Genomic DNA, 11,660 nt, shown 5'->3' with positions numbered 1-11,660 from the left:
TCAGTTTCTGTAAAAAAAAAAAAAAATGAAGATATGATCTTTCTGAAAAATCAGCACTTTCCCTCAAAAAAATATTAAACTGGGATCCATCAAAACAAAATAAATCATTAGAAAAGCAATCGAGCAAGTTTACGTCCCTTCTTTGACACTCATCGACATTCAAGAACAACAGTTTTGATACGGAATAGTTGAGTCCAGATGTGAACGACACGTCTGCGTTGACATTTAGGACCTGGACTGCAAAGCGTCCCCCAGTGCATGCTGGGATATCGCGCCGGCTCCTGCCTCACTGGTACCAGGGCGTCTTGCGGACCCAGCGCAGGGTGAACCCGGCGTCCATGCGGATCTTGATGGAGGCGGCCTCGGCTTCTCTCACCGTCTCCTTCACCGACTGCATCAGGTTCTGAGCGTTATGGACCAGCATCTCTGTGGCCTGCAAGAGAACCAGCACACATTTAGACCGGTTTCATCTAAAAATAGGGTTTAGAAAGGATCGGAGGCGAGATCTGACCTGCTCGGATTCCTCCTCGCTGATGTTGGTGCGTCCCAACATGGTGGCCTTGACCGTGGAGAGGATCTTCAGCTGTGTGCTGATGGTGGGAATCCTCTCACACACCTGCAGAAAGACACACAAACACATGAAAACGTCCTTCAAAATGGGCGTTTTCACACTTGAGAGTCATTTTTACAGGAACAGTCAAAAAGTAGAAATATAACCAGTTGTCTTTGCATCCACTACACTGTCCCTAGTCCAAAAAGTTGTGTTTGGACAATTTTACCTGTTATAGTAGTGACAAGTCAGCATTCTCACTCATTTTCAAGCATGCATCTAATTTTTCGTTCACTAAAAAACAGGAACTAAATACAAGAAAACTGCATTTGAACACATGCTCCTTCACAACCTCATTGGTTGGACCTATCGAACAAATGCATCTGCTTCACGAATGAATCCACGTTTTGAGACTGAACGAGGCATCTGATTCTGAATGAACTGATGTGAATCTTGTTGAAAGGGGTGTAAAAATGCCACCAAAAGAAACACTAAACGACTCAGTGAACAAATCTTTTTGGGGAATAGATTCACAAGAGTGACTTTAAGGAATCCCCCAAAAGCTAGCATGGTTTAACGTTTGTAAATGAAGAAATCATTGCAATTTTACAGTTGTACTCTTGTACTGTAAAAAATTATATTATTCATAATGTATTCTTTTTCAGATTTTTTAAATTTTACAGTGAAATATTACAATAGTATAATTTTATAATTGTAGCAATAATAATCATCATAATAAAAACAATAACAATAATATAATTAATAATATTAATTTTATTTAATAGTGCAACTGTAAAATTACAGTATATATATATATATATATATATATAAACTAAATTTTGTGTCAAATTTTGCAGCCCTGCAAACAAACACAGCAAACTAGAGGGTTTATATTATTATTGAATTTTATACAGCAACTGCAATCTCCATTTTTATAAGAAAAATATTTCCCCCAAATAATGCAGTACTAAAAAATAACTGCAAAATGAAAATTTATTCCAATATCTTCCATCTGGTCTCAGTTTGGTTTGCTTTTGAGTTTTTTTTGCTAGCTTTAAAAAAAAAAAAAGTGGATCAAGTACTGCTGGCATCCTGTCTAACAAAGATAACTACTGAATAAATAAAATAAAATTAGAGCCCCGCACATAACATAAAAAAAAAATAAAATAAATTGTGCGCACGATTTACTAATTTGTTCCCTCGATGTACTAAAACATGCACACGATTACTATTTCGTTCCCTCGATTTGCTAAATCGTGCGCACAATTTACTAATTCGTTCTCTCGATTTATAAATCATGTGCATGATTTAGCAAATTGAGGGAATGAATTAGTAAATTGTGCGCACAATTTATAAATTGAGGGAACGAAATAGTAAATCATGCACACGATTTAGCCTACTATTTTTTTATAATAATATAAATATATTTTTTTATAATAATATAATAAAAAAAAAAATAAAAAAAATCTCAAACCCCAAACACATCAGCTGTTATGGACTTCATCTTAACCAACGCTTTGCTCTTCTTACCTGCAGTAAGTTGGTTCGTATGCGTTTGTCTGTGCACTGTTTGGCGACCTCTTTGGCGAGGCGCGTGACCTCATCTGAGGCTTTGGCGATGTCTTTGGCGCACTGGATGAGCGCCCTCTTATTCCCGCTGACGCCCCGGACCAGTCGAGACATCTCGGCCATCAGCAGAGCCATGCGCTTGGCGGCTCCGATGATGTCATTACCCTGCAAGAAACCATCGTTTAAGATCCCGCTCGTCAGCGCAAACCAACCCAAACCCAACCGGCAGACTCGAGCAGACTTACCTTGCTGGACCACTTGCGGGCCTCGTCGTGCAGCTGCCTCGCGGCCACCATCATGGGCTCACTGACCATCTCTCCGGCCTGCTGCTCCGGGAACTCTTCGTCCTTCTCCTCCGGCGGCGGAGGTCTGGGAGGAGGCACCTCACCCTCCGGCAGGGGCGGTTTGGGAGGAGCGGCGGTGTCGCTAATCTGAAGGAGAAGCAGTATTGGGTGTTTAAAGGGGTGCATCAGATGCGAAATTCACTTTTACATGGTGTTTGAACATACAGCGGGTAAAATAAGTATTGAACACGTCGCCATTTTTCTCAGTAAATATATTTCTAAAGGTGCTGTTGAAATTTTCACCAGATGTCGGTAACAACCCAACTAATCCATACATACAAATAAAACAAAACAAATAAGTTCATAAATTAAAGGTACACTAAGCGATTTTTGAAAAACGCTTATGACCACTGTGTAGGACCGAGTCCCAAAACACACTTGTAGCCAATCAGCAGTAAGGGGGCGTGTCTTGTAATGATAGCGAGAAGAGAGCGCTCAATTTGAGTGCACAGGACGGATATTAGCAGATTGACTACAGATAGATAGATGGCAGATAAGAAAAGAGGAAAATATCAGAGAAACAAAACATTAAAAAGAAGGGTTACGATCAGGCAAGAGGTAGGTCCTGTGTAAATATCATACATACGTGTGGGGCGGAGATTTCAAAATAGGGGCGAGGTCCTGTTGGGGTGTGGGCGTGTTTGTTTTGGTACTTTCAAATATCAACATCGCTTGGCAAAAATCTCTTAGTGCACCTTTAAGTTATGTGTAATAAAATGGAATGTGTTAAATACTTATTTTACCCACTGTAAATGTGTGTTGGCAGTGTGTGTACACAACCACCCTATAATGATAAAAATCCACCCAGTGCTTTTCTTAAATCCTCATAAATAATAAGCTTTTTCTCAGATCAAGCCACAGATTCTTGGCAGAGTGACGTCACACAGACCCAGGCCCCTCCCACGATAGTTGATTGACCCTGGCGTTTTATCACAGACCCGCCCTGAGTGAGCCGTTAACAGTCCGCCATTGTTTGGACGCTGGAGCAGGTGTGGACAAGAATGGCTCCTAAGAGATTGAGGTGTTTTGTTGTTGGATGTAATAATAAACATAGCAGTCATCATTTACTCCCGGCGTCTGAGCCGCTGAAGACGCAGTGTATTAACATTATTTTTGTTTTTGAAGGGAATGCACCCCCGATCTGTCTAAATGCGTCTATGTTCGCACGAATCATTCGTGATCCAGCCTCACCTACAGAAGAAGTGAGTATAAGTTTTTTTTATTTGCAAATCGCTTTTCCTAATAATGTGCTAATTAGCAAGTTTCACGCTGAATGTGGCTAAAGTTTACAGTCTCATGAGAACGGCTCGTCACTCCACGGAAGAGAAGGGCGGGGTCAGCAGAGCTCATTAGCATTTAAAGGGACATGCACCGAAACGGGTCGCTGTGAACAGAGCTGTTTTTGACAGGGTAAAAAGGGTGTTGTTTTACACTACCATTGAGACATTTTAACCAAAGCATGTTATAGACTTTTCATTAAGACCCAAAAGAATCATATCAACTTGTGTAAAATGGGGATCCGATGTCCCCTTTAAAACCGTGCTGGTGCAGTAAATGCGTGCAGCTACAGGCATCTGCAGTGAATCTGACCTGCAGGTTCTCCAGGTCTGGAGGTGGAGGAGGGAAATCTGGCTCCTGCGGCTGGAACACCTCCCGCACTTTAGCCACGGCACCCAGGATCTTATAACCCGAGTCCAGGAAGCCCCTCTGAAGGCCTGTCCAGGAAGACAATGGTCATAGGTTCAACTAAGGCTGTGAGTGAATTAAATCAATATATCCGATGTGTTTCAAAGTGAAGCACAGCACTGTGTTGATTTACACGTGAGCAGCTCATGATCAGATGGTTTTAGCATCTCACTTTGCAGTAAATGCTGCTCCACATGAACTGTTACAGTTGGGTCGCTTTCACATGCATTGAGAACACGACATGCACCAATCATCTTTCCAAACTTGTAATGAGACTTGTTGGTTTAACGATTAAAAAGTAAGAAATTAAGAAAATCATAAACATTAGTGTTATACTGTAAAAAAAGATTATATTATTTTTTTCCTAATTACTATTTTATTTCTTTTACAAAGAAATATAAAAAAACTTATTTTTATTTTGTTTAATATTTTTATTTAGTAGTAATAATATGTTTATAGTGGATGAAAATATTATAATATTTTTATTATTTTTTTTATAAACCACATTTTTGCCAAATTGTGAAGCCCTACAAACATGCACAGCAGTGAAATATTACAAAAGCAGTATTACTTATTTTGCGTAATATTTGTAATATTAAATAATAATAATAACAACAACAACAACACTAGATAATTTTATAGTCATATTTATATATAAATCACAATTTTTTGGGCCAAATTGAGAAGCTCTAAAAACATGCATTAAACATTTTGTTTAATATTTTATGTAGTAATAATAATAATAATAATTTTATAATCATGCTAATATATAAATCACAAAATTGTTGGCCAAATTATGAATCCCTACAATCATGCACAATCATGTAATCAAGAAGAAATGTATTTAGAAATACTACTACAACTATTACTACTACTACTAATTATTATTATTGATAATTGTATTGCCATATTTATAATAAATCACAACATTTTTGGTTAAATCATGTAATATAAACAAGCATAGCAGTGAAATATTGCAATAGTAATAGTTATTATTTTGTTTAATATTTTTATTAAGTAGTACTAGTAATAATAATAATTAATAATAATTTAATTAAAAAATAATAATACTTTTATATACTTTAATATTTATTTATAAATCACTAAAGTTTTGGCCAGCTTGTAAAGTTCAATATCTCATGATGCTGGGTACTGTGGATGGTTGCTAGGGTGTTGCTATGCAGCTAACGTCTTTCTGTGTGTCTCACCTTGGTCCTGTATGTTGGCGGCCACGGCTTTGGCGTCCATGACCATCGGTGAGATGGTTCTGCTGAGCTCATCAGACGCCACTTTCACGGTCTCTCTGAACTTGGGGTCCTCGGAGTTCTCCACCTCTCGCTTCGCCACCAGCAGGATCCGATTGGCTCGCCGGGCAATGCTGGTTGCCCCGGCGACCAGCATCTGAGGCTGGTGATTGGCCATAGCTACCTGACACTTGTCCAGATCTTTCTTAATGGCTTCTTCTGATGCATGCAGCAGAGACCTGGTGTCGATCGCTTCATCCACCAGACCTGAGAGACAGAGAGTCGGGATTTGTTCATTGTACTGTAGATGATTTCTGAAAATTGGAAACAACAGTAAACATTGTCCCTATTCAGACAGAACTACTCAGACAAACATTGTGATTTCAACCTATTTTTACTGTATTTTTTTCCTCATTATAGTTTTCTAATTTGTTTTGATCTTTGTCAAATACTGTAACTAATTTTTTCTTCGCTCTTTGCTAGTTTTCTGGGTAAAATAACCATTTGTGGATCAAGTACTGCTGGCACCCGGTCTGATAATTACTGACAATAAAATAAAGTAAAATATTAAAAAATAAAATGTTAAATAAAACAAAACAAAAAATAAAGTAATATACAAATTAAATAAATACATTAGATCCTGTCTGACATAAAAATATATTTACTGAAAATAACTAAATTGAATTAAAAAATTTATGAATTAATAAAAAAAAAAAGTAAAGTAAAAAATAAAACAATAAAATCGGAATTAAATTAAATAAGTAAAAATAAATACATCACATAGATCAATAGATAGCATCCTGTCTGGCATAAAAAGATATTTACTTAAAATAAAATGAAATAAAAATATTAAATAAACGTAAAAAATATGTAAAATAAAATAAAAAATAAAACGGTATAAAATAAAAAATAAAATAAATTAAATAAATACATAAAAATATAAGCGATAGATCGATGACAATAAATAAATCTTAAAAAAACATGAGATTTTAAATAAATAGATTAAAAATAAAATAATATTAAATGAAAAGCAAATATTAATTAAAATTCAATAAGTAAAAATAAATGCACTACATAGAGCCGATAGATAGCATCCTGTCTAAATAACAAAAATGTAAAATGAAATAAAAATAGAACTACATAAAATACAACAATAAAACAATATTGAATAAAAAAGATATATAAAATATTAACATCAGATAGATAGAGCTGATGTCATAGTTAAAATTTGTCACCCGTCATTTTCTCGACATTGTCGATCCACTGATTCTTCATGGTCTCAAAGTGTTCATAAGCCGCCTGGTTTCCAGGATTCTTCAGGAGGATCCGAGCTGCAGAGACGACCTGAAGATAAAAAACAGATTAAAGTCACACAAGTACAGTCAGCTTTGACTGCGCTTCAGTGGTGTGTGACTGGTGTTTGTTACCTGAGGCGTCAGATCTCGGGCTGATTTGACGGCCGTCTGGATTCCCTCCACCGTGCTCTTGTTGGCCGTGCCGACTGCGGCCGCTTTCTCCGCCGTGGCTCCCAGACGACCCGCGTGATTCTCAAAGTTTGCAGCCCGCTCCTCGAACACCTGATCACACACACATTATCCATCACAGAGGAACACGGTCTGCTCCAGCATCAGTGTGTGTGTGTGTGTGTGTGTGTGGCACCTTCTCTCTGTTGGGCGCATCTGGAGGAGCCGTGGCTGCCACCGCCAGCAGTTTGACCGGCGTAGTCGTGTCACTGAAGATATCAGACACCTCCTGAGTCATGGCTTCCTGCATCTTACCCTTCAGATCCTGCCACAAACACACAAACACATGTTTGTTTTTGAAGGAGTCTCTCCTGCTCACCAAGGCTGCATTTATTTGATCAAAAATACAGGAAAAATGTGAAATATTATCATTACTTCAGTCTTCAGTGTCACATGATCTTCAGAAATCATTCTAATATGCTGATTGATGCTCAAGAAACATTTCTGATTATTATCAATTTTGAAAACAGTTGCGCTGCACAATATTTAATGGCAACTGTGATACATTTTATTTTTTAGGATTCACAGATGATTCAGAAGAACAGCATTTATTTGAAATAGAAATCTTTTGCAACATTATAAATGTCTTTACTGTCACTTTGATCAATTTAATGCATCCTTGATGCATAAAATTATTAATTTCTTGCTATTGCTACAAATATACCTGTGCTACTTATGACTGCTTTTGTGCTCCAGGGTCACATATGTCACATGACCCCCATCACCTATCGTCTGACCTTGAGTGTGTCCTGCAGGTGCTGAGCGATGGCGCGGGCCTGAGGACCGTCTCCCTCCCCGCGGGCCGCCAGCTCGGCTAACTGCCCCATCAGGTGCTCCACCTCCTCACACTTACCCAGCAGATCCTGTCTCTGCGACGCCGGCAGAGCATTGGCCAGACGCCGGCCCTCGGCCAGCAGCCCGCGGATCGCAGCCTGACCTGCACACACACACACACACACACACACACGTGAAGAGGTCAGCGCTGACGGAGTGTGAGGAGAGAGAGAGAGAGCAGGAGGCACACACACACACATTATTATTTAAATATTTAATTTAAATTGGGAAATGCATGACAGCAATATTATTATTATTATATTACTTCTATGATGCATGTGGAGTTTCTGCACAAGAGCGCCCTCCGGCTTCCAGTATGAATTAACAGTCATTACATTATGTGTGTACTCAGTAATGCTCACAACAGCCTATTTTGGGTAAAAATAGGAAAGATAATACTTTTCTCTAAAGAAAACAGGATTCCATGAATTATCGTTATTGATATCGCTATCGCAATAAATACCAGAAATATTGTGATTTTTTTTTTAAGCCCATACCGCCCATCCCTAGTGGAGACGTTGAGAGATACGTACGCTCTCTTGAGCTCGGAGAGTTTGGCGGTGAGGCCGGCGATCTCGCCCATGCTGCGCAGGATATCCTCTCGCTCCTTGGGATCTTCGCAGAGATCCGCGATCTTCCTGGCTTCTCCCAGAAGAGCCCTGATGTTCTCCTCTCCCTCCGGACCGCCGTGAGGATGCGCCAGCCAGCTCTGCCGTTCACAAAACACAAGCGCGCTCAAAACACTGCTCAGACCGGAGTGTGATTGGTCCAGACCGAACACAAGCTGCAGGCTCACCTGAGCGGTGTCGATCCTCTTGGCGATGGCTTGTTTGGAGCCGGTCATGGCCTCCAGTTTACGCGCAGCATTTTCCACTTTCCCTATCAGGACGTCCAGACCCTGAGACACCTGCTGCGCTTTCTGCATGGCCACCGGACTCGCTCCCTGACCCCTGCGCAGGACACACACGTCAAACACAACAGAAAACACTTCACATGTCACAAACATAGCAAGCTTCAAGAAAACAGACAACTGTGGATGAACTTCTGGTGGTGTGTCACTGAAGTAATTCCCTCCACACACTAGAGACTGAATGCAACTGAACTGATTTAAACCGAGCAGCATACAATTTAAATTGTATAAAATATTAAATGTAAAAATTGTTATATTATTTTGACATGTACAAAAAAAATGTAAACATGCATACTTTTAATATTATTTTTGAAACACAATTTTTAAACAAATATTTTAATATTATACACTTAAATATTTTTTATTATTAATACAAAATATATACAGAAATTTTAAACATTTAGCTAAATTATATAAAGTATTTTTAATATTTACAATATTTAATTCTATAAATATGTTTTATTACTATTTATTATATTTCTTATTTCTGTTAAACAAATTAATTAATATTTTAACATAATTATCATAAACAATACTTGAGCAATTGTTTAAATATTATTTATGATAAAAATACTTAAATATATTTAATATTATTTTATTAAATATTTAAAATATTTTTGCCAAAAAAACCTTTTAAATGTAAATATTTGTATATTATCTTTGATAAACAAAGTACTTCAACCTAATTATTTTTACATTATATTTTATTTAAATATTTACACATACTTTTACTATTGTTTGATAAAAAATAACTGTAAATATTTTAATATTATATTTAATAAACAATATAGAAATAACTATTTTCAATATTTTTTATTAAAATATTAAAACAAATATTTTTAATATTATCTTTGATAAATAAAAATACTTAATTGTAAATGTCAGTATTATTTTTTCTAAAAAAAACCAACAAATATTGAATAACAAATATTTTGAATACGATTTATCATAACATTGCAACGTAAATATTTTAATATTTTTATTTAAAAAAATATTCAAGCATACATTTTTTATATTATTTTTAATTAAAAAGTCTAGATTTAGACATGAGCAGCACAGTAATTTCCCAGCAGAGATAGAAAATGGGGTTTAAGAGGATTATGGGTAATATCGGACCGCTGCTTTTAATCAGACGACCGGGAAGAAAACCTGATGTGATCTATGAGTCAGGTTTTCTCAGATGTAAATGGTCGTTTGGGTGACCTATCACTGACAGTGATTGATGAACACGGATATTACAATTGTATTGTATATAATGTTTATAAATGTATATAAAAATACATTAATCATTACGCCATCATATATTATACATTCATATATATAATTATACAACCATATATATATATATATATATACACACACACACACACACACACACACACACACACACACACGTTTCAACCTTGGTTTACAGTAAATAAAAAAAATATCTGGAGTTCAGTACCTGGCCCGCAGCTCGGACACCTGCTCAGTAAGTTGTCCAAGTGTTTTGGCCGTTCCCACGATGTCTCGTCTCTCTTTCCCAGCGCAGAGCTCACCAACTTTACCCGCTTCATCCAGAATCTGACGGATGGCCTGTTCGCCCGGGTCACCTGCAGCGGCACAGCATCAGCAAACATGATTTTCAACCTCTTTTTTCTCTGATTATTTTATCAGACGTTTTTCCTGGAAGTACCTGGCTGGGCGTGTGGGTCTCGGAGCCAGTTCTTGGCTTGGGCCATTTTGGAGTCGATCAGAGCCAGCGCTCTCTTCATAGCCTCTGTGTCCTGCAAACCATGTCCACAAAATAAAACACACAGTCCTGCATCAGCTGAACTCAACAGACACATTACTGATGACTCTTCTGGGCTCTGATGATGTTCTGTAGCGTCTGTGTGTGTGTGTGTGTGTGTGTGTGTGTGTATATATGTGTGTGTCTGTGTGTGTATCTGTGTAGTTATTTTGTCAGTTGTCTGTGTGATTTATTAATAGATATGACCTCACTGAACTTCTCAGTCTGCATTCATACACAAATCCCATATTTTCCACTCAAGTGTGACACAGATTATAACAACATTACAAGAAATTCAAATAATAAATTCAATAATTAATATAAATTAGATAAGATTAGATAAATTAAATATATATATTAATTAGTTTAATCAAATTTGATTTTTTTAAAATTAAACCTCTCAGTCTGCATTCATAAACAAATCCAATAATTTCCACTCACATGCAACAAATCTGTATTTGAATGACAGTGTGAACAGAAATATCATTTTTAATTCTGATCTGGGTTGGTGTCATATGTCATTCCTGGTTTTTGATAATGTGGCTTCAGTCAGATCACAGTTAATGCAATTATGTCAATTTAGCTCAACATTTGTCATAATTGTGTGCTTTTCTTATCTTTAGTGCGAAGATGATGGAAGTTGACCAGTGACAAGTGCCTTATATTTTTAAGTATTATACATATAAATTCTAAATCTACTAGAAATACAATTTAAAAAATTATATTAATATGTATATATTATTATTTATATAATGATATTTTAATCAATGTAAATACATTATAATGAAATTATAATAATAAATTACATAATCAAAATTAAAAATAAAATTAAATATTAAATGACATTATTTGTAATTAAGTTACATTAAAAGCTCATTTATAATTGAAAAATTTAATTACATTTAAATAAAATAAAATAAAATAATCTTTGACTTGCTGTGTAAATGTAGTAGTTGTTACTGAGGATAAATGTTTATGTTCAAATGTGACAGCTTATAAAAGCATTGACTTTTAATAATAAGCAAACTGAACTGAAATTAATTTACTGAAATGAGCTGAAAGTGAACTGAACAGAGAGAGCGAGCGAGAGACAGAGAGAGTTTGTAGCATGACCTTTTTTGGTTAAGAGAGTTGTCAGCTGCTGTTTCCTAAAGCGGACTCACGGTTTGTCATCACAGGAGATAACACACACAGACACAGACACACAGACACACAGACACAGACACAGA

General features: G+C 36.6%; 1 protein-coding gene across 1 annotated transcript in view; it reads right to left on the bottom strand.

The window, feature by feature from the left end:
* Positions 1-6: 6 nt before the first annotated feature.
* Positions 7-11,660, bottom strand: part of LOC107659638 (vinculin-like) — a 33,115-nt gene continuing 21,461 nt past the window's right edge. The window contains exons 7-20 of the mRNA XM_016448649.1: positions 10,336-10,426; positions 10,105-10,252; positions 8,547-8,700; positions 8,284-8,459; positions 7,654-7,918; positions 7,053-7,181; positions 6,821-6,970; positions 6,629-6,737; positions 5,358-5,660; positions 4,054-4,178; positions 2,365-2,550; positions 2,081-2,284; positions 512-616; positions 7-433 (exon numbers count right to left, since the gene is read on the bottom strand). Of these exons, the coding sequence (XP_016304135.1) occupies positions 287-433; positions 512-616; positions 2,081-2,284; positions 2,365-2,550; positions 4,054-4,178; positions 5,358-5,660; positions 6,629-6,737; positions 6,821-6,970; positions 7,053-7,181; positions 7,654-7,918; positions 8,284-8,459; positions 8,547-8,700; positions 10,105-10,252; positions 10,336-10,426 (2,292 nt within the window). The 3' untranslated portion in view covers positions 7-286. The remainder of the gene's footprint in view (positions 434-511; positions 617-2,080; positions 2,285-2,364; positions 2,551-4,053; positions 4,179-5,357; positions 5,661-6,628; positions 6,738-6,820; positions 6,971-7,052; positions 7,182-7,653; positions 7,919-8,283; positions 8,460-8,546; positions 8,701-10,104; positions 10,253-10,335; positions 10,427-11,660) is intronic.

This window comes from Sinocyclocheilus anshuiensis, unplaced genomic scaffold, assembly GCF_001515605.1.
Source record: "Sinocyclocheilus anshuiensis isolate Anshui unplaced genomic scaffold, SAMN03320099.WGS_v1.1 scaffold75, whole genome shotgun sequence".
Taxonomy (NCBI): Eukaryota; Metazoa; Chordata; class Actinopteri; order Cypriniformes; family Cyprinidae; genus Sinocyclocheilus; species Sinocyclocheilus anshuiensis.
This window is presented reverse-complemented; position numbering and strand designations above follow the sequence as displayed.